The following is a 24,535-nucleotide window of genomic DNA, read 5'->3' on the forward strand; positions in this document are numbered from 1 at the left end:
ATAATTAAATGTATTTGATTTATAAATAATAGAATTATCATTTATTAATGGTGTGAATTAGAAAAAGATAGTAATATTTAGTTAGAGTATAATATGAAAAATAATATATTTACTTTTTTATAATAATAATTAAATATAAATGAGACAATTTATTTATTAAAGTGATTTATATTTCAGAAATAAATTATAATGTGTTCGCTATTAACTTTTTAAAAAAAATGTTGGTTAGTGCTTAGAGGAAAAACAATGGTAGATAAATGCTTCCTTTTAAAAAGGTGTCAATTATTGTTTTAATTTGACAAAGGTTTGACCTATAAGTCTCATAGTTATTTGCATTGGTTATTGATGTAACGCACTGGTGCACTATCGCAAAACACTCCCCAAAGTAATCTATTTAAATCAATTGAAGACAAGTGGTAAAGTCTCGTCCTTTATTTAGGTTTTATTTATCAATGATTGTATTTAATCATTTCAAAAATTAACAAAATATAATAAATAAAAATTGTGTAATTTTGTACAATTACCAATATTAACTGTTGGTTTTTTAGTATTATTATTATTATTATGAACACAAAAATAATAAGCTGACTAATGCATATAATATTACTAAGAGAATATAATTTAAGTAAATAATTAGAGTTTCATTAAAATTAAATGTGACATTTTTAAGATATATTTTTCTTTACAAATATAATCCTTATTATGGAAAAAATATAGTAGTAGTACACAAGATTCACCTGGCTATAATAATTCACTTTTATTGCAAGTGTTGGACTAGTACTATTTTTTCTACCTAACATTAACTATAGACACACATGACAACTGTTATTTTTATTTTTATTTACATAAAAAATTCTATGTTAAGATATATCTCTTACTACGTTACCATAGGACCATAGATTTATCAGTAAAATCTAAATAATTAACAAATATTAATATTATTAAATTAAATATTATATTATAATAATATATAAATTTATTTATCATTTAATCTTAAAATAGTACCTAAAACTTATTAATTTTTTCAGTAAACAAGACATTTACACACAACACTAGTTACAATCGAAACCGACAAGGTTCCATCTAGATTTGGGTTTCTTTGAAACCAACCTTTTCTTATATGCTCCAAATCTACTTGACTTCCACATGCTACTCTTCAAATCTCACTCATTCAGTGATTTTCTCTGAACTTTGAGAAGAGGAAGAAGCAAAATGGGTTCAGTTTCTCTGAAAATTGGTGATGGAACAGCTAGATTCAAAAGAGCATCACTGTGTTCTTCAGCTGTTAACATTCTCATGATTTTCTGTGTCATCACAACCAATCTCTTTGCTCTTTATGCATTCACTTCTTCTCCGAAAAACAACAACAACAATCTTCTTCACCATGTTCACAAAAACATCTCTCTTGTCTCAGAACAAGTCTCACTCATTCTAAGAGAGATCGATTTGTCTCAAAAGAAACTAGCCCAGATGGAGAAAGAGATTCTTGGTTACGAAAGTATCGATCTTTCAAGACCCAACATTGCAAATGAGTTAAAAATCTTTCTTTTACGCCACCAACTACCACTATGGAAAGATTCAAGAACTGGGATCACTGAAATGGTTGCATCTGTTGGTCATTCATGTGATAAAGCTTCTGACTTGTTGTCTCAGTTTATGAGTTACAAGGTTTCTGGAAATTGTCCTGATGATTGGAGTTTGGCTCAGAAATTGATCTTGAAAGGGTGTGAGCCTTTACCTAGAAGAAGGTGTTTTGCTAAAACTGTTCCAAAGGTTGGTCTTTTTCCTTTTCCTATTTCTCTTTGGAAAAGTGTTGGTAATAATAATAAGAGTGTTAATTGGAGTGGTTTAAATTGTAAGAGTTTTGAATGTTTGAAAGGTAAGAAATTGAGTAGAGATTGCATTGGTTGTTTTGATTTGGTTAGTGGTTATGAGAATTTGAGATTTGTTAAAGCAAAAAGTAAAAATGATTTTTTGGTTGATGATGTTTTAGCATTAGGTGGAAGTGGTGGAATTAGAATAGGGTTTGATATTGGTGGTGGTTCTGGATCTTTTGCTGCTAGAATGGCTGAGAAAAATGTTACTGTGATTACCAATAGTCTCAATGTTGATGCACCATTTAGTGAATTCATTGCAGCAAGAGGGCTTTTTCCAATTTACTTAAGCTTAGATCATAGGTTTCCATTTTATGACAATGTGTTTGATTTGATTCATGCTTCAAGTGCATTGGATGTTGGAGGAAAGCCTGAAAAGTTGGAGTTTTTAATGTTTGACATCGACCGAGTTTTGCGGGCAGGCGGTTTGTTTTGGCTTGATAACTTCTTTTGTGCTAGTGAAGAGAAGAAACAAACTTTAACAAGGTTGATTGAAAGGTTTGGATATAAGAAGTTGAAATGGGTTGTCGGGGAGAAGGTTGATAGTGTTGGGTCGGGAAAATCAGAAGTCGTGTTGTCGGCTGTTCTTCAGAAACCTGTTAGAGGTTAAAGGTTTTTAGGCGCTTATACAACAAATAGCAACAAGTGAGTGAATAATCTTGATTCTGCTATATCTCTTTCGCGCCTAATTTGTGCGAATGAATAATTTTCGATATCATCAAATCCTATAAGAATTGTTGCCTTGCCAATTGTAGACCAACATTTTGAGGTGACATATATGATTCCTGTATTTTAAGTTATGTTCTTTATCTTGTTCTTCTGTATTTCTGTACTAGATGTGTTTAGTAGTTGATAAATTGTTAGAAAATGGAAAACAATAATAATGAATTACATTTTTTATGTTTCTGCTTGTGAAGTTGTCATTATCTTTTTATAGACAGATGTTTGTATATTAGTTATGTCAGTATTTTCTCCTTATACGGATTTGAATCCAAGTCGTTTAACTCCTTCAATTCCTTGAACCCTTAGTTCAAACCACTCGAGCTTCCCTGCTCCTTAAACTCTACATGTCATTGTTTGTTAGTTTCTTGACTGATACTACTGCCATTTTAGGCGCGACCACGGCATACTATGAAGTGATAATACCTAGTTACCTACCAAACAAGAATGTGATCATTCACTTGCAAATCTATTTTCTTGTTGAACCTACTCTTTGTTCTAAACCAATATTCTGATTAGTCAACTCACAAGAATGTATGATTGCTAACGAAGTGTTGGATATTTTATGCAACTTCTCAGTGCTACTCTTTGTTTGACTTGTTTGGATTGACTTATTTGATCTTATCTACTGACATAAGCATTTATTTAACTGTTTGAGAGAACTTATGATCTCACTAAGACGTGAATTCAACTATTTCATGACTTACACAATTACATTGACTTGACAAAACTTTTTAAGTTATCACTAAATATGGAGACTACTTTTCATTCACAAGGATGTATTGCGGATTCAACGCTATTTGCTTGCATGCCGGATTCTCTGCAACCCTGCAATCGGTCCATTCTTAATCTCGACCGTTGGATTAATCTAATCACTTAGGATACTACTCACTTGGTTGTTGGATTTGTTTAATCTAATGGTCGAAATTTAGCTGCAGAGGGTCCAAGATCATCAACTTCTTTACGGAGTTGAGATCTTCTTTATTTGTCAAAAGAAAAATTTCAATGAAATCCTCTCAAGAACACAACTAATGATTTAGACAACAGAGAATTTGGATGCTTAATTGCTAAGAAAATTGATTGCAGGTGGAGGCTTAGTTGTGGTTTTTCTCATAATCTATAGACTAATAATGATGTGCATTGATTTTCTTAAATCTTTGACTAAATATGTATAACTGTAATCCATGTTAGATCTTGAAATTGAAGATTTTTAACCACTTAAATCAAATAAATATTTAGGACTATTTTCTCAATGAGTCATAATGTGGTTTGGTAAATGACAAAGAGGTTATGAGTTGAAATTTTTCTTTAATTGAAATTAATTATTAATTATTAATTATTAATATTGGTTATTTAAAAAAAAATAACAATAATAATCATAATAATAAATTATTGTTCTCATTGTGCTTGTCTAATGGCTACGTCTGTAAACGTGAACACCATTAGTGCTCTCACTGATTCCCAATGCTAATTATTTATAATTTCTTTTCAAATGATGTTTACATATAAAAATAATTTTTTCTAAAGAGTGATTATAATTAAGGATAGAAGTACTACCACTATATTAATATAGTACCCATCAACATTTTGGCTATAAAAAGTTGAACGATTTAACATGCTTAATTTCAAATGAACAAATTTTCTATAATTTAAAATAAAATAAAATAGTAGGACCAAAAGTAAAACGTAATATATTCCTAAAGATATAAAAAAAATGACTAAACACATTTAATTAAATCTTCAAACTATTTAAAAGTAAATAGATGTTTTTTCTGCCAAAAAACACAAATGAGTCAAAATGAGAAGTGATTAAGCATTCTCTTTGGCCCATTTATTATGGGAACTCTTGTGGCTTTAACTATTGCCGGCCCACATGGATTTACTTCACTATGTTAAATTGGTTTTTTCTCTTATTTATAATGTTCTCAAAATCTTTTAAATTTAGTCAAGATTGATTAATTCAAATATATATTTTACATATTTGAATTAATCAATTTAAATATGTATTAAAGACTTTTGAAAATATTAAAATATAAGAGAAGAAGTCATCATAGATTATTCGGCTTGGAATCAAAAGGAGGGAAATAAGCCAACTCATTCATGTCTACAATAACACCAACGGCCTTCAATAGATGGTGTAGTTGTTATTCTCATTTCAAGTATGTGCATTTTGTTTGTTTGTAGAAGCAGCCATAAATACCACCTAAAATTCTCACACATAATTATAAGATTTTAATTGAAAATATTCAACTTCTAAATGGTATCAATGTATTTGTATGTTATATTTATCTAAATAAAAGGTTTATTTAATAAGTAATCAACATTGATGAATGTTTGATAGAGAAAAATCTATTAATATATAATCATTAAATCGTAGTATAATTTGTTGGTATCAGTGACCTCGAAATAACAGAAAATATATCAGTTTTCTTTACCAAATTTATCAGTATCAAGTGCACAGCGGAATTTAAATTTTGAGGCATGCAAAGTTAGCAATATAGAAAATTAAAGAGAGAGAGTTAGAGAAGAAAACACAGAGATTTATCCTGGTTCGGTTGTCAACAACAACCTACGTCCAGTCCTGAAAATCCAATCGGATTTCAGATTTTCTTCTCCTTCAATAGAAAGAATCAATTACAGATTGTCCAGTTTCCTCCCTGAAACCTATCTATCTTAATGATCTCTTTCCTATTGAATACCCTCTGATCCTTGTAGATACTCGTCAACCTATCACAGAATCACAGTGCGACTCTTTCTTGTTGAACACTCTTCACCCAAGAAAGTAGCCACCAGTTTCTAGCTGGCTTTCTATCAACCCTTTGATCCTTGTAGACAATCGTCAGCCTAACACAAAATCAAAGTACGACTCTTTCTTGTTGAGACCTCTCACCCAAGAAAGTAGCCACCAGTTTCTAGCTGGATTTTCAACGTTCATTTTGGTTCAAAGATTTATTACAGAAAGAATGTGTGGGAATTGGAACTCTTTTGGTTAGTGTTTGAGGTGGTGAGGGAGTTTCACTAGTGGAGGATGAAGAAGGTGAGGGTGTGTGTGCCTGAGTTTGCTTTACACGAGCCATAATCACAAAATAATTGATTGAATGTAGGTAGATAGAATGAATACGCTGAAGAATATGCAGAGCAATGAAGCAGACAGAGTGAAAAAATTGAAACTTTCTGGAAAATCTGGAAAACTGAGATGCAGAAATCGATTTTGTCCTTTACCTTTTTATACTTTAACCCTTGTCAATCGATTGCCAAATCGATTGGGTTACCGTTACACCGAATCCTTAATCGATTTCGTAATTATGAAGTCCAACGGCTAGTTAAAAATTCGCAACGGTCATATTCCTAATCGATTCCCAAATCGATTTTCCGTTTTACTAAATCGATGTCCAAATCGATTGTTCCACATGTTAAAAAACTGAACACTGAATCAATCGATTTCCAAATCGATGCTCGGGATTTTTACACAATATTTTCCAAAAATCTGAACTCTGGGCTAACCAAATCGATTTCCAAATCGATTTTATAAACAGTTTTCATCAAGTAATCGATTTCCAACTCGATTAATCTGGAAAACTTCACTGATAAATACCAAAATCACAAAAAAACTTATATCTCACTAGGATCAATGATCCCTAGTTTCATCCTTATGTTCAAAAAGCTTTCTTTTGGTAATGCTTTCGTGAAGATATCTGCTAGTTGTTCTGTAGTATTCACATATTCAAGTTTGATGACTCCATTCTGAAAATGATCTCTTATGAAGTGATGCCTTACCTCAATATGTTTTGTCCTTGAATGCATTACTGGGTTCTTTGTTATGCTGATAGCACTGGTGTTGTCACACATGATCGGCACTGTTCCCAAATCAACACCGAAGTCCATTAGGTGCTGTTTCATCCACAAGATTTGAGCACAACAGCTCCCAGCTGCTATGTATTCGGCTTCTGCAGTAGACAAAGCAATACTTGTTTGCTTCTTACTAAACCAGGACACTAGAGAATTACCAAGTAGATGACATGTACCTGAAGTGCTTTTTCTGTCAAGTTTACAACCAGCAAAATCTGAGTCTGAATACCCAACCAAAGTACATGTTGAACCTTTTGGATACCACAAACCAAGGTTCTTAGTACCTACTAAGTATCTGAAAATTCTCTTTACTGCAGTGAGGTGAGATTCCTTCGGATTCGATTGATACCGTGCACACATGCAAACGCTGAACATAATATCGGGTCGGCTTGCTGTAAGGTAGAGCAGAGATCCAATCATACCACGAAATCTGGTTACATCTACAGGCTTACCTAACTCATCTCGGTCTAAGAAATTTCCTTGACTCATGGGTGTATCAATGGACTTAAGCTTATCAAAGTTAAATTTCTTTATCAAATCAGAACAATATTTGGATTGACTAATGAAAATGCCTTGCTTGGTTTGGTTAATTTGAAATCCCAAGAAATATGATAGTTCACCCATCATTGACATTTCAAATTTACCTTTCATCAAGTTTTCAAATTCTTTGCAAAGCTTGTCATTTGTTGATCCAAATATAATGTCATCAACATAAATTTGGACCAGCAAGATGTCATTTTCAATAGTTTTTGTAAAGAGTGTCTTATCAACATTTCCTCTAGAAAAATTTTGTTGAATGAGGAAAGTGCTGAGTTTCTCATACCAAGCTCTTGGAGCTTGTTTCAACCCATAGAGGGCCTTTGAGAGTTTATACACATGGTTAGGAAAATCTGGATTTTCAAAACCTGGTGTTTGGCTCACAAAAACTTCCTCTTGTAGGTCTCCATTAAGAAATGCACTCTTCACATCCATTTGATATAGATTGAAGTCCATGATACATGCATAGGCCAACAAAATCCTTATGGCTTCTAGTCTAGCTACAGGGGCATAGGTCTCATCAAAGTCTATTCCCTCCTCTTGACTATAACCCTTTGCAACTAATCTGGCCTTATTCCTAGTTATCACACCATTCTCATCTAACTTATTTCTGAACACCCACCTAGTTCCTATAACATGCTTACCCTCTGGCCTAGGTACCAAGTTCCACACTTTGTTCCTCTCAAACTGGTTTAACTCCTCTTGCATAGCAAGTATCCACTCACTATCTAAAAGGGCTTCCTTAATGTTCTTAGGTTCAATCTGAGACACAAAGGCTGTGAGGTTACAGAACTCTCTAAGGTTTCCTCTAGTTGACACACCTCTAGAGATGTCACCTATGATGTTGTCTAAGGGGTGGTTTCTATTGAATCTCCATTCCTTAGGTAACTCACTGGTTTCTATAGGTTCTATAGGGTCTGCACTAGTTGGAGGATCAGCTATAGGTTGTTCTAGGGGTTCAGATTCTACAACATCATCCAAAATATCATTAACCTTAGAAGGAGTTTTGTTCAAGTTTTCTGTAAAAGATTCATCAAACTTTACATGAACTGACTCTTCTATGGTTTTTGTTCTTTTGTTGTAGATTCTATAGGCTTTACTAGTTTGGGAGTATCCTAGAAAGATTCCTTCATCTGCCTTAGGGTCAAACTTTCCTAGGTGTTCCTTGCCATTGTTCAAAACAAAGCACTTACAACCAAAAATCCTAAAGTAAGACAGGTTTGGTTTTCTACCCTTGTAAAGCTCATAGGGTGTTTTCTTAAGAAGGGGTCTAATCAGTACTCTATTCACAATATGAGTGGCTGTACTAATTGCATCTGCCCAAAAGTACTTAGGTAGGTTGGAGTCCTTAAGCATGGTCCTAGCTAACTCTTCTAGGGATCTATTTTTCCTCTCCACTACCCCATTCTGCTGTGGTGTCCTAGGGGCTGAATACATGTGGTTGATTCCATTTGATTCACAATAATTTTGAAAAAGATCATTTTGGAATTCACCTCCATGATCACTTTTTATTGAAACAATTTTCAAATCATTCTCATTTTGTACTAAAGCAGCAAACTTTTTGAAAACAGAGAATGTATCACTTTTATGAGCTAAAAAGTAAGTCCATGTGAATCTAGAATAATCATCAACCAGCACATATCCATATAGGTTCCCACCTAAACTCTTAACTTGGGCAGGTCCGAAAAGGTCCATGTGAACTAGTTGTAAAACTCTATTTGTTCTAACCAAATCTATAGAGGGAAACGGAGTCTTAACCAGTTTACTCTTCTCACATGAATCACACAACCTATCCTTAGAAAACTTCCTATTGGGGAGTCCTATTACTAGCTGTTTGCTAACAAGCTTATTCAAGTGATTAATATGAATATGAGCAATGCGTTTATGCCACAACCATGTTTCATCTTGATTTGATAACAAGCAACATACAGCACTTGGTACAGAATTGAAATCCAACATATAGATGTTGTTAATTCTGTCACCAATCAGCTTTATGTTTTTGTCATCTTTATGCTCAATAATGCAAGATTGTGATGAAAAACTTACTTGAAAACCTTTGTCACATAGCTGACTTATGCTTAGCAAGTTATGCTTGAGTCCTTCAACATATAATACATTCTTAATCACTGTTGTTGACTCATTGCCTATATCACCAATTCCAATAATTTTTCCTCTATTGTTGTCTCCATATTTGACAAAACCTCCTTCCTTTAATGTCAAGGACAGAAATTTGGATTTGTCCCCTGTCATGTGCTTCGAACATCCGCTATCCAAATACCATGAGTGCTTAGTGGATGTCAAGCACACCTGCAAAACAAAATCAGAATTTTGTTTTAGGTCCCCAATCTAAATTGGGTCCTGTTTGGTTAGTGTCAAACACAGATTTCTTTGCTTTCCAAATTTGCTTCCATCCCTTATTGGCTAATTTTTTAAACTTGCAATTTGACACAAAATGTCCATTTCTGCAACAGAAATGACACTTGCCATTAAAGGATGAATGGTGATTTGGCTTAGTAAAGATATCATACATATTCTTAGCAATGGCAGATTTCTGACCATGTTTGACACTTCTGGTTTGCATATAACCAATACCATATCTATTTTTATTCCTTTTAACATGCATGTTTGGTGTATATCCTAAACCAGATTTTTCATGAACATGTCTTTGATTGCTAAGTATGACATTCAGTTTATCTTTACTATTAGCAAACTTTAACAAATCAGATTTTAATGATGTAACTGTATGTTCAAGTTCAATGCACTTTGCAGATTTTTCTTGTGAATCCTTTTTCAGTTGTTCACATAAATTTTCAATTTCTTTATGCTCAACATTCACTTGTTCAAGCATTTTCTTTGTGCTTAACAACTGTTTTATGGAGTTCACATAATCATCATGCAATTCATTGAAAGCTTCTTGAAGTTCATCATATGTTGGATTAAATTGTGAACTAACCTCTTTTTCCGATTCTGAATCTGAATTTGCCATGAGACACATATTGGCTTCTTCTTCATCCGAAGAGGCAGAGGATTCATCATTATCGTTCCAAGCAATATACGCCTTCTTTGTTTTGGTGACTGGTTCTTTGCCTTTTGATTTTGCAGCTTTATTTTTGTTCTGCAATTTGTAGCATTCTGACTTTATGTGACCAGTCTTCCCACATTCATAACATGTAATTTGCTTGTTGTCGCTAGTCTTGGAGCTGGATGGTTTTCTGAATTTGTTATCTTTCTTCTTCAGAAATTTCTTAAATTTCTTGACAAGCAGTCCGATTTCTGGTTCTTCATTGTCACTGCTGGATTCATTTGAGCAGCTATCGGATTCAATTTTTGACTGATTTGCTTGAACCTTCAGAGATAAACCTTTCTTTTTCCTACTTTCCATTTCGGATTCATCCAGTCGTTGTAATTCCATTTCATGTTCCCTTAACTTTCCAAATAGTGTTGCTGTCGTCATCTTTGCAAGATCTCTAGACTCAGCTATGGCTGTTATCTTTGGCTGCCATTCTCTGGTTAAACATCTCATGATCTTTCCAATCTGCTGTTCATTATCCACATCTTTTCCTAGTGCATGCAGGTTGTTGACTATGTGTGTGAATCTGGTTTGCAAATCGCTGATTGACTCTTCTTTCTTCATGCTAAATAATTCATATTCGTGCATGAGCGTATTCACACGAGCTCTCTTAACATCAGTAGTACCTTCGTGAGTTTCTTGGAGGATGTCCCACATCTCTTTTGCTGACTTGCAATTGGACACTCTAAAGAACTCTTCTGCACATAGGGCGGACGTGATGATGTTCTTAGCCTTCGCATTGAAACCAACCTTCTTCTTGTCATCATCTGACCAGTCGGCTCTAGGCTTGATAATCATTGAGTTGTCAGTTCCTGCAATCTTGGGAATGTACGGACCGTTTTCAACAGCATCAAGGATATCTATGCCACTTGCTTCCAGAAATATGAGCATTCTTTGCTTCCAGTACATGTAGGCTGTACCGTTGAAAGCTGGTGGTCGTGCTAACGAAGCGCCTTCTCCCAGAACGTCAGTTGAGGCCATCTTCTTATAAGTTTTACCTCTCAAGAAGTTGGCTCTGATACCAATTGTTGGTATCAGTGACCTCGCAATAAAGAAAATATATCAGTTTTCGTTACCAAATTAATCTGTATCAAGCGCACAGCGGAAATTAAATTTTGAGGCATGCAAAGTTAGCAATATAGAAAATTAAAGAGAGAGAGTTAGAGAAGAAGACACAGAGATTTATCCTGGTTCGGTTGTTCCACAACAACCTACGTCCAGTCCTGAAAATCCAATCGGATTTCAGATTTTCTTCTCCTTCAATAGAAAGAATCAATTACAAAGATTTTCCAGTTTCCTCCCTGAAACCTATCAATCTCTAATTATATCTTTCCTATTGAATACCCTCTGATCCTTGAAGACACTCAGCAGCCTATCACAGAATCAAAGTGCGACTCTTTCTTGTTGAATCCTCTCAACCAAGAAAGTAGCCACCAGTTTCGAGCTGGCTTTTCTTGCGTTCTATTTCGTTCAAAGTTTTATTACAGAAAGAATAAAGATTGTAAAACAAAAGGGTCTTCAATCTTTATGAATGTTGCTCTTCACAAATCTGGATATTCATGGATTGTTCTTGAGCACATTATCATTTCTCTTAGATTGTCAACAAACTGTATTGAGATCTGTAATCACAATTATGAAGTTGTTAGTTTGTTGCCATGAACCGTTTTTGAGAGCATAAGAGAAATTATGAAAGTTATGAAAAAGTTATGTAAAAGTTCTTAGAAGTTATGAGAATAAAGATTGAAAGACATCTTATATAGTTTCTGAAAAACCAACTACGAAATCGATTTCCCAATCGATTTTGTAAAGTTATAAAATGAGCTAAATCGATTTGCCAATCGATTATCGCGATCTTGGTTTTCTTTAATCTTGAAACTATACAAGCTAATCGATTTACCAATCGATTCTTTAAAACAACACTTTTCAGTAGAACATGTCCAGACTTGTATAAATCGATTGCCTAATCGATTTCTGGGAAACTGTTTTAATAAAACTATTTTCAATCGATTACTCAATCGATTTGCCAAACTTCAGAGTTCACTGTGTTTTCAACAAGTTTATTTCAATCGATTTGCCAATCGATTGTTTTCAAAACAGTGGCTCAGGTTTTTGATGTCAATCGATTTGTCAATCGATGTGATTCAAAATAGTGATTCAGTTTTAATATCAATCGATTTGCCAATCGATTGTTTTCAAAACAGTGGCTCAGCTATTTGATATCAATCGACTTGTCAATCGCTTTGGTGTCATGTTCCTGAAAAGTTTTTACCTGGTGTTTAGTTCAATCGATTTGCCAATCGATTGCAACCAAACTTTATCAAAATTAAAGTGTTAACAATAGATTGTCCAATCGATTGTATTTGTCACAGGTGAGGTCATTTTTCAAATGATACTTTGTCAATCGATTTGCCAATCGATTTCCTCAGCACTGGAGTGCCACTGTGACTCATTCAATCGATTTACCAATCGATGTGTTACCATCAGGTTTGATTTGTGAAATGTTCAATCGATTTACCAATCGATTACTCTCCAAATCAGAGGCTACTGACTTGTGCAGTTTTTCATTTTAATTAAGCTAATCGATTGCCTAATCGATTGCTCATTCACAAACACTTAAGATTTCCTTACACCCTTGTTATGAAATCGATTTCCCAATCGATTTACATATTCAGAATTCAACTTTTGTTGATTTCTTGTGTTCCAAGCTATTTGATCCAAGTGTGTAGGATTGAATTGGTGTTCCTGAAATTTTGCTCAATTGAAATATTAGATTTATCATATTAAGTATGAATATTGTTGAATTGTGAATTATGTCAAAATTAGGAATCAAAGGATCAAAATCCAACATAATTGACAAATGATGATATTGTTAAGATTAAGTCTTGTCCTAGGTTTATATATGAGACCTCATAATTATGAGTTAATTATAATATAATTATGCATTTATATTTTTTTTTTAAATTATTCATTAAAATTGCATCTATTATTTAATAATTACATGTATCTATATTTTTCTTTAAAAGTTATTCATTAAAATTGCATCTATTATTTAATAATTATTATATTTATTACTATTACATACTTCCTCCTATCTTAAATATTAAAAAAAAAACAGAATAAAAAATAAATATATTTAATCTAAATTTTGAATTATATATTTTAATTTTTGTTGATTCAACTTTCTTCCATACTCAATACTAAAGTGAGAATATATATTGTTTAACAATTATCTAGTATATATATTTAACTATTTTGTTAGAAATATTACATTAGTTCCAAAAGAATTTAAAATCAATTAAAAATAGTCAACTAACATCTTCGGTGTTCACCGATAATGCTATTACAATTTTAGTTAATTTTTTTTTTCTTTCAAAAAATGACTATTTTAACTTAATTATATATAAAATTTGTTATAATCTTTTAATTGACCCCGTCTTTTGAATTTTAAGATCCGTCCCTAATACTTAGCGTGAAATTATGATTAACCATTAAATATCGATGGTACATAACAACTAATGAATCATAACTAAAAAATATTTCGTCAAATTTCTCTCGACACAAGTACTAAAACATAAAGCATAATATTTCTACTTGTTTGCAAGATTACATTATAAGTTAAGGTATGTAACCTATGATGAGTGTTACTTTGGTCCATACCTACCAAATGAGTGTCCTTTTAGTTCATACATTACAAGATCATTTGTCAACAAATGTCTTTAGGAATATTGCATGGAAATTAAAAACAGTTATGACCAAGAAGGTTACAAGAAAATACTAATATCAAAACATTATGGTATTCTTCAAACATTGATTCCTTGCAATGCTCCACTGTTTAGAAGCTTCATTCCTTCTTCACTCATCTGTTGAACTTCTGAAGGTGATAATATTCTGATACACCTCACACACCCTACAAATTCCCTGCACAAGATAATCATTTTCAAAGAAGGTTAAAAGAGTCATTTTCCTTTTGTTCAAAAAAGATTAAAGCATAATAAGGCTATGAAACTTGGCATGTGTTTGGTTCTTCTGACTTAAAGTGAGTCAAACGTAAAGTGATTTGTTTCAAATACATTCATATAAAAGTGAAGCTAAATATCAATTCTAAATGCAAAAACTTCAAGTTAAAATCAATTCCGCATGCAAAATCAATTGTACACGAGAACAACCACATACTCCAAGTTCAATTTAATACTTCTAGAATCGATTTTATCTCGTCCGAAATTGGAATCAAACATACACTTAAGTGTGAAAGATCACACACTTAACAAGAGAGAAGGGTAAGTAACTTACTCCCAAGGATCATCACCAACAAGTAGAACATCACTCTCATAATCTACATATACTAATTTCCATCCTGAACCTTTCGTATCATTCAGCAGACCGTCCAATCCAAACATGCATTCGATTGCGCAGATCAACTCTTCATAGTTCTTGAAAGTAGTTACATCAATTGATCTTCCAACAGAACCTGCTTTTTGCACCTGTAATACAAAAGAATAAAACAATACCATGATGATATACATGATTGAAACGTACCGAACAAAACAATATTTTCATGTCAAAGTAAACAAACCTATATGATCTAATAAGTTTATATCATAAATACAAATTTTGAGCAACATGTTTTTCCACAACATACTTTTGTGTAGGTTCGGATCGGTGCAGCTACTTGCTTCCATGAGTTATTATTATTCTGAAGAAAGCTACTTTCATCAAAATCAATATGACTTGAAGATGTACCACCCGAGTTGTCTCGGAGCGAAAAGGCGTGCGACTCAGCTAGACTCGCGGAGGTTATCTGAGACTGACCGTCCTGACTAGAACTTAAGTTGCCAACCATGCAATCTTGAGGATGTTGAAACTCTTTATTCTTCATTGTGCAAAAGTCGTCGAAAATAGTGCTTGAAGTAGAAGGATCAACTATGGCGGTACTCACACTATTACTCCCATCCACATTGACACATATTTCACTTTGGTTATTGCTTTCGGATGAAAGATCCCTCAAGTTGTTTGAACTAGATATATCATTGAATCCATACACTTCTTGCTGAATGATGCTAGATGTTGTTAACTGATCTGGCTGAGATAAATACTTGAAATTCTTGACATAATGATCCCACACATCTTGGTTCATTGAAGGCATAGAGGGATTCGCTACTTGAGGATACATCATCCATTCATCGATGTCTAGCTGAGGGAGCATGCTGTTTACAATAGAAGAATCGGGTTGGACCATGTCGACCATTTGAGGATGTGATATTGATGATTCTAACTGAGGTTGCTGCATAGGCCATGCACTACTAGATTGATTGAGTAGTGGATTTTGGTTTTGATTATGATATGGAAATTGGTTTGTTAGGCTTTGAGAGTTAACAAGATTCGGTGCAGCCACTTTATCAACGTTGCAGCCTTCCAAAGAAGGTAGGTCAAACATATTATCAGGTAAGACCTCAGATTCTAATTTAGGCTTATCAGTAACGGTTCCAGAAGGCAAATGATTATCCATTTTGGCCGGATGATGCAATTTTTCAGGTTGATCACTTTTCAACAATGAATGCATGTTAAAGGTATTAGTTTGGTCAGGGATAGATTGAGAATGTTGACTTTTTATCGGTATGCTCTCTGTATTCGCGAGATGAAATTTCGGATTCTCTATTAGCTGTGTGGACTTCATTTCTTGCAAGGGAAGTCTTATAGGAGCATATTCTTGTTGCATGGTAGGTAAAAAGGCTCCATTGTTGTTGATAACTTGAGGTTTATAAAGCATCTTCATCATTTGTTCTTGGTAGAGATTCGGCATCGAGTTTGAAAGATCCATTGTTTGACTTTCAGGTACTTTAATAAAAGGTCTCCTCAACAAATTTCCCCACTCATTTTCTGCATCAAACCAACGTAACTAGTCGTCAAGTAGAAGACATTTTGATCGGGTAGGAAGGCGCGAATTAACAAACTTACCCAAAAATCCGGTTTGTAATGGCCTTTTTAGGCTCGAAGTCAAAGAAGGAAAGATAAAAAGGCTTTCTGGAGTCTCGATCTCCCATACGCTAACTCTATTTTGCTTGTCGCCACATCCTGGCTCATCCCACTCCACCTGTTTACCGATAAATTTAATTATTCGAGCGATGATCTAGAACTTAAGCTAACTGTTTCACTAAAGATTAAGGTACACTATAAAGTACTCTCTCCTTAATGAAATATAAGCAAAAATGGTAAATGAAAAGTTGATACATCAACTTTTCAGTTACTATTTTTGCTTATATTTCATTCTAGAGGAAGCATGTTTTAATTAAATATTAGATTGGACCATACAATTAATCAGGAATGATAGATCCTAATAATAGACTAATGAAATAGAACTTTTAATTGACCTGAATATTTCGCCACTTAGAACCCGGCCACCTCAAAGGATCCACATCACTGATACCGACAATTGTACCCATGAATCTGCAAAAAGATGAAATATGTATCAACTTTTCATCACTTTGCACATATCACAGCAAAATAGTTCTGCAGAATAGCATGATACAAGCATTCGTGAAATTACCTGCGCTTACCCGATTCCTCGGTCTCAAACATCATACCAAATCTCATGCCAACTGAGAGTTGAGTCCCATAAACAGATTTTCTATACTTGGCTAGTGGAATAACAAAATCTGAAGGACATGCCCTACAAATAATACACTTGAAAAAAATTAATATAACAATTACAACAATATTTGCAAAAAAAATTATATCTTCAATTAATATATATGTTAGGTGAGGGTATGAACATATTAAATATACCTTGGATTGTAGAAAATCGTGAATGGACTTCGATTAGCAGCAGCATGAGCTGCAGCGGCTAGCACACCAATGTGCATACTGTCAGCTGAAAGTACCGACGAAGGCAGCGTTGTCTGTTGACGGTTAGCACGCCTTACACCAACTCGCAATTGCGATTTCTCATCCCTTATAACAATTGACACATCACACTTTAGTTTGAAGTAAATTGCGTAAAGATACTTGTCAAATTTTAAAATAATAAGTTACCGATCGGAAGTTATTCTACCTATATACACACATTAACAACAATCATTATCTTGTCAAGTTAAAGCTACTTCACAAAAATGAAGCAAACAAAACTTACCTGATAAAAAGAACAGAATCGCCTGCTTTAAGCCTTTTCGATCCCACAAACAAACTCCATCCTGTTGTGAGAAGGTGTCTCTTTGGCTGACCTATAAATAAAAATGTAGAAAAAAATCCAACTTAAGGTTAAGATAATAAGACATGGAAAACCAAACAATAATAACTTGACACCAAAAATGAAGTTGCGGTTAACTAGTATGAAATGTAATTCACAAACACAACATTAATTCCTACAGAGATGTTGAATTCATAAAGAATCTTCACCTCGGTATATATGTCGAAATGTCCAGGTGTTATCATGCAAATCTCGAACAACAAGTTCTTGAGTTGGAGGTTGAATTGTGTAATCCTGAAATCAAAACACACTAATCAAATAGGATTCTAATTTCTAGTACATTAATAGGGTTTGTAACTAAATGGTGCTATAGCCTTACCAACGGAGGAAATAGCTTTTCTGCCGCCCTTCGTGGAACAGAAAAGCCGCCGTGTGTGCTTGTGTCACTTGCAGTCAACGTTTTGCAGAAAAACTCAGTGGGATGCTTACTTTGCTTTAGTCCAAACTCAGATATAGGAAACACTTCTTTTTCCTAACACAAAAATGGAAAATACATCACAAATAATCTTCACTAACATTTCAATGTATAAAGATATTCTAGCTTACCGAATTCAATGGTTGGAGAGTCATTTGTGCATAGATTTCATCTGTCTCCTTGTCAGCCTATCATCATCATAATCATTAAAGAATTATTAAGATCATAAGATACAAATAAAATTATAGAACTTTGTTTAGAGGGTTATAAGTTGAAATGAGTGCTTGAGGAAAAATGCAAGAAAGAAAAAGTGGTAAACAAGCAGAACAAAGAAGACTCACATGCAGTGTAACATTTTGAACTTGACACAACAACTGAGATGGAAGATTTGGGTAGTTTGGAATCTGTGAGGTTGCTGTTCTTCTAGTAGAAGCTGCCACCTGTTCAAATAACATGGAAAAAACACAACACAAACGTGATTTTGTCAATCTTACAATGAAACCAAACATAGACTAAAACATTAAAAAGATTGAGTCACCTAACCTGTTCACTATGTCCTTGAGGGAAGTAATACACAAGACCCCCCACTTGAGGCAAAGACACAAGAGGTCCTGCACAAGCATGCCATAATTCTGAATTTAAAGTCTTTCTAACCCCTGAACAAAAATTAGCACCACAAAATCAAAATTTATTAATAAAAAAATCATCTTTATTTCACAACAACAAAAATTAAAACACATAATTATAATTTATAAAAAATACCACAATGTTCCTGCATTTCTTTAAGCAATTTCATTTCAGCAACAAGTCCTCCTCCTCCAACTCCAACTCCAACACCAACACTTTTAACCTTTTCTTCTAAGGAAACCATTCTATTCCTAAGAACTTGTGTTTCTTCTAAGTCTTGAAATTAACAACAACAAAAAAATGCATCATGACCATCACAACCAAACACAAAATGGCAAAGTTGATACTAATATTCTTCAGCAATCAACACCACCCCATTTTGTTGTAACTATTGACATAAGAGGGAAAGAAGAAGAAAAGAAACAACAAAAGAAGGGTCCATATGGAAAATATTCTCTCTAGTTTAACATGAGAATCTCAATTCATTTTGTTGTCTCAAAAAACAAAAGAATCCAAAGTGAAGAAAGGAAACAAAAACTGCTAAAAAAAGGTCAAAGTTCAGATCTTTGATTGACACAAAGCAAAGAAAGAAAAAAATCCATCATTCATCATAAGTTTGCATCAAAGCACGCGTACCTAAGAATAATGAGTGGAAGAAGAAATGTATATTATTTTTTATTTTTTATTTTTTTCTTGTTGAAAAGAAAACAACCTTTGAGTGAAACCACTCAACTCATAATCACATCACAAACTATGAAACTGTTTCTTTCTTTTTCAATTCTCAAGGCACAATCACCAATGCAAAAAAAAAAAAAATTGTGTTTCCTTCAAACAAGAAGAAGCAGTGTGCATGCTACTACCAACAAGTCATACCCTTTGCAGCTTTATGGTAAATATAAATATAAAGTTATTATTATTATTAAGAAAAATAATTAAAGAAAATGGCAAAATAGTAGTACTACAATAGTAGCATTAATATAATAATAATAATAATAGAAATAGTATTAAATTAAAAAATGAGGAAAGCAGAGCTATACTAAAGTAGTGTCTATAAAGTACTCAGAAACAGTACACTATATACACGCTATCAAGTACTTGCATCTGCAACAAATGTTATTTTATTTTCTAAAACAACACTACTTTTTTCTCCAAACAAAAACTATTTGTTTAAAATGGATTTATTTTTCTGTTTTTCTTATCTCATTTTCTCTCTCACGTTAGATAAGATACAGAGGAACAAATCTTACGTAAACACAAATTCAAATTAAAAATATTTTTACGTATTCGCAAATAAGAAAATTAATATAAATATTTTAGTTATATCATTTAATTATTTTTTATTTTAACTTATTATATTTATTTGTATGTTTAGATGTTTGTGTTTACATAAATATTTCTCAATAGATATATACAAATAGTTGTTTATTCAATTTTAATTTTGTGTATAAAATTTAATTTTATCTCTTTTAATATAAAGAAGAGAACAAAAGTAAATAAAGAGATCATTTGAAATCGAGTTAAAATAGAGTAGTGTAATTTAAACATTATATTGGTTTATATTTTAGTATGTAATTAGATTAACGTTTTTAAATATATTTTTTAGCAAACTTTTATTTTATAAATATATTTTTAGTTAAAATTCAGTCTTCTCTGATGTAATTTATATTTTGAGTATTTTTGACGATCGTCATTTTATAAAATAAAATTTATTTTGATTATATATTTAAATATATTTTTAAATGTGTATTTACTAAAAATAATATATATTTTGTTATAATATAATGTAAATTTTATTATTAGGGTATTTTGTTATAAATTTTATTACGATAAAAAAAATTATACTTTTAAACATAAAATAGACAATTCAAAATTACTCATTATATTATTTTTAATTATATTAATGTAAATTAAATTTAAAAAATTAATTTTCAATAAAATTTAAATATAATATTAATCTATTTCTCTATTATAAAATTAAGGGTTAGTGACATTTTTAATATAGTTTTGTGGAGATTAAAAAACATTGCATATATTTAGATGTATTTACTTTATGTTTGTAATATTGTGATAATCACAACTATTAAAAGAATTTTATATTTATAATTTAATTATACAACTTTAAAATTTTGAGTTCAATCTACAACAAAATATTTAATTAATAATATTAAAAAAAAATTCAATTACGATTCAAGGACTTTTACAAAAAATTTAAATCTTATAAAATATCATCAAAAATTAAATGATTAATAATATGAGAGATGTGTATTTTAATTATGAACGAGAAAAAATCTTATATTAAAAAATAAGAAAACTTGTAATAAATGTAATTGTCTGAACATTTTTACTATTTTTTTCATATGAAAGTAAATAAGTAATTTAATTTTGTACCACACGAAAGGAAAAAAATATAATGCAATTATGAAACATTAAAATCTACAATGGAAAACTAGTAAAAATTGGTAGATATATATGTGGCGATATGATGAGGTGAGAGTATTGTTCATTAATGTTTTAGTCAACGTGGCAAATATTTATTACCACTATTAAATATAGCTTCATGCTACATGTTTTAAGTAAAAAAGTACTTTTTGTAATTTTTAAGTTTGAAAGAAAAAAAAAAGTACATTTATTAATATTTTTCTAAAATATATTTCTTTCAAAAATAAATTATTTTTTTATGAAAAAATTAGTATGTTTCAATGCTCTAAATAAAAAAAAATGATATTCGGTAAATGTCTAGCATTTAGACATTTAACCACACATGTTAAAAAGAATTAAAAATATAAATTTTGAGTTAAATGTCTAGCTTTTAAGACAACTTTTAAATTTTTCAATATTTTTAAAAACAATCTTTCTATATTTGATTGATTAATATGTATTTTTACGTGTATTTATTGATAATTTGTTTGTTTTTAAAATTATTACATTTGCAAAAGAAAGTTATAATTTATTTCTCATTTGCAAAGTTTAATTAAACATTAATATAATTATTTACCGTAAAGATAAATATATGAAATTAGATAATTAATAATTAATAATTTACCAAAAAATATTAAAAAATAATAATATCAAAAGTAATAAAATAAAAAAATTGACTCCTATAAAATAAGAAGTCACTAAAATAAATAAATAAATTATTAATATTATATAGCTATTAATAATTGACCATGCATATATATACAATATGCTAAATTAATTTATTTATCAACAATTATTTTTATTTATTTTATTTTTTAAAATAATATATCTAATTTCAAAATTTATTAATTGTCTTGTATTTATAAGAAGAGAAAAAGGACAATTAAAAACGAACCGGAGCGAGTATTTATTTGTGTATAAATTTTTTATTTTGAAAAAAGTCTCATATTTTAGTTTATATTGCAAATTAAATTATTTTGGATTTTAATTTTAATTAATATTATGTGTATTATATAAAAAATGCACTAATAATAAACAAAATAAATATTTTTTCATTTCTAAAATTGACAAATGTAATAATATTGTGAGACTGAGAAAATATCTATTAAGAAATGTACTATTTGGTAATGAATAGTTTATTTGTTTAAAGTATACATAAATGAGTAATTGTTTTAAGTTTTAATATAATATTAAATTTTTTCCTATTTTACTTTTTAATTAATATTATAATTACTCTGCAATTAGTAATGTTTACTTTATATTTTTATTAATAATATTAAATATATCATTAAATGATAAAAATAATTTAATAAAAATAATATTTTAGTAACAATATTTTATTTTTGATAAATGTGAAATGTTTATTTAATATGTGTGTGAAATGAATTTACAATAGTGACTGATGTTTGACCATTCGTCACGCGTGCGTGTCACGACAAACAAATTGGGTGAAAATAAAATTAAAGTCATTTTGACACGTGTCACGGTGCTGTCTATCTACCACGCGCCGTTTTCCACATTTTCGATGTTCCTTCCTACCCTTTTTGACCTCTTTTCTCTTTCTCCATACAAATTTAATTTGGTATTGTTTCACATCAATGTTCTTTACAAAATCAAAAGAAGTACAAATTTTGTATTAGACATGATAATTTTTAGTTTTAAAAAATTGAAAATATTATTTTATCTAAAAATGAATATTACTTATATTTCTGAATAAAATAATGAATACTATTATATTAATTTTTTTATATGTATCTTTTGAGTTTTATTAAATGTTTCATTAATTTAATCAAAAAAAATACATGCCTTTTTATCTATCCCTATTACCATTATTGAGCTAAATATATTTTACTATGTTATTTTAGATTTTGAATTCAATTTATAAGTCATTCATGTATTTTCTATGTTTTCATACATTTATTAATAATCTAGTAGGATTTTTAGTTTACAGAAATATATACACATAAATAAATTTGTAAACAAATCGATCGTAAATGCACATGTTATTGTTGGTGGATGAATTTGATGGTAAGTAGTTAGGTAATTAAACATTGAATTAAGTGAAAAAATGTTAAAGGAAATTAAAAATTACAAATAGATTACACCAAATAAAAAATATATCACCTTTATATAGTTATAGATATTTATAAAGTGGAATATCAAGTTTTGTGTCACTTTTTCTTTCAAATTTTTATTTATTTTCATTCAAATTTTAATTTAAACTTCTTTTATTTTTAAACAAAGAAGGTAATGGGTAAATTAAAATAAACTAAATTGATAATATCCAAACTTCATTACTTATCTGAATAGATATATTAGTCTTCTAAACTATAAATGTCAATTAAATTAGTCTTTAAATTTTTTGAATTAACAAATATATAATTGAAACTATGAAATGTACTATGTGAATCAAAATACTTCTAAGTAAATTTTTTATACCAATTGAGTATGTGGTTCATTTATATTAAACTTACATTATTGTCGTCACAATACATGTTAATTTATCTACAAAAATTAAATATTTCATGGATTAATTTGCATGTAATTAATATACACACAATTATAATTGCAGACAATTTTGACTTTAGAATAGTCAAATTTTACAGATGAATTTGTAATTTGATATGACATTGAAGTGAAATTACTACAAAGAAACTACATTTAATTAGCATATTATATCATAATAATTTTAAAAAAAATTACAAAAAAAATTATTTTAATTGATATTTTATAATTTTATATATGTATTTGTCTTATTTACATATTCACTCATATACCTATACATAGATTATGAGTCAAATTACAATTTCAATTTGCCATAAATCTAGTAAAGAAAAAATTAATTATGTAGGTACTTTTGTAGGTTTTTATGACAACGACCTTATACTTAATGACTAGTCTATTTAAAATTGTAAGTGTGACTTACGCGTGAAGAATTATGTTGATTAACATGTAATTCAATTTGTGCAATTGATAATTGAATTTGAGAGCATGTTAATCGTTTACGGCAATCTTGACCATAGGAGCTAATCCAAATGATAATCTATGCATGTGCCCAAGCTTTTTATTTTATTGTTTGCCAAATTAAACTCTTTGTGTGAGAAAAGGAATGAAAAAGATTTGTCCAAATGCATGGATGTTTATCTTTACTTTTTTAAGTATCCTATTACTCAAAGCCACTTCTAAGTTATTTTCTTCCATTGGGAGAGTCACCTAGAGCTATGTCCAACTTGATACAATATTCCCTACCTTGTTTGGTTAGTGGTGTCTAAATGTAGAGATAGTCTACTATACTATATTTTAGTTCAATTGAAAGAAACGGTCATAACTCATAAGTAACACTCACTTTTTCTACCATTTTAGTGTAACTAGATACCATGCCATATATCCTTTTCTTGAATGATAGCATTCACAATAATTATCTCATAAATACATAGTAATGGTAAAAGATTCTAGCAATATTTGATACGTCGAAGTGCAAGTTTGAACTTGCAATAAATTTCTGTACACTTTATTGTTTGTATATATTTTGTGTTAGATATTTAAAATAAAATAAAAGAGATAGTAATAATTTATTTTTACGTATATCTTTTTGTTACTATTTTTTATGTAAATTAAATATTTCTATATGCAGTTGCGAAAAATAATCTTTTAAATTTTGTAAGATTCAAATAGTCATAAATTTTTCCAAAAAATTGAATGCCTTCATGACCAAACAATCTATCATAAAGATAGATATTTAATTTGTAACTGAAATTAAGTAGGAAATTGTGAAATTAGAT

General features: G+C 30.7%; 2 protein-coding genes across 2 annotated transcripts; one reads left to right on the plus strand and one right to left on the minus strand.

The window, feature by feature from the left end:
- The first annotated feature begins 1,039 nt into the window (after positions 1–1,039).
- LOC101508990 (probable methyltransferase At1g29790) lies at positions 1,040–2,784 on the plus strand. Its single transcript, XM_004499177.4, has one exon. It carries the CDS (start codon positions 1,213–1,215, stop codon positions 2,482–2,484), a length of 1,272 nt encoding a protein of 423 aa, XP_004499234.1. The 5' UTR covers positions 1,040–1,212; the 3' UTR covers positions 2,485–2,784.
- A 10,831-nt stretch (positions 2,785–13,615) lies between these two features.
- Positions 13,616–19,174, minus strand: ARF11 (auxin response factor 5). The gene is made up of 15 exons (XM_012715381.3): positions 18,972–19,174; positions 18,471–18,611; positions 18,252–18,364; positions 18,050–18,148; positions 17,840–17,896; positions 17,613–17,765; positions 17,443–17,527; positions 17,177–17,267; positions 16,834–16,998; positions 16,595–16,717; positions 16,419–16,494; positions 16,006–16,141; positions 14,690–15,927; positions 14,341–14,531; positions 13,616–13,968 (listed from the first exon to the last, which is right to left on the minus strand). The coding sequence occupies exons 2-15, from the start codon at positions 18,577–18,579 to the stop codon at positions 13,851–13,853; spliced, it is 2,754 nt and encodes a 917-aa protein (XP_012570835.1). The 5' UTR covers positions 18,580–18,611; positions 18,972–19,174; the 3' UTR covers positions 13,616–13,850.
- Between the last annotated feature and the right edge of the window lie 5,361 nt (positions 19,175–24,535).

Source organism: Cicer arietinum, chromosome 4 (assembly GCF_000331145.2).
Source record: "Cicer arietinum cultivar CDC Frontier isolate Library 1 chromosome 4, Cicar.CDCFrontier_v2.0, whole genome shotgun sequence".
Classification (NCBI taxonomy): Eukaryota; Viridiplantae; Streptophyta; class Magnoliopsida; order Fabales; family Fabaceae; genus Cicer; species Cicer arietinum.

Coding starts and splice junctions, on each gene's coding strand:
- LOC101508990 (XM_004499177.4), top strand. CDS start 1,213: ATGGGTTCAGTTTCTCTGAAAATTGGTGATGGAACAGCTAGATTCAAA.
- ARF11 (XM_012715381.3), bottom strand. CDS start 18,579: ATGGTTTCCTTAGAAGAAAAGGTTAAAAGTGTTGGTGTTGGAGTTGGA. Junction 17,897..18,049: donor TTCAAAATGTTACACTGCAT/GTGAGTCTTCTT, acceptor TGATGATGATAG/GCTGACAAGGAGACAGATGA. Junction 17,268..17,442: donor ATTTCGACATATATACCGAG/GTGAAGATTCTT, acceptor TTTTATTTATAG/GTCAGCCAAAGAGACACCTT.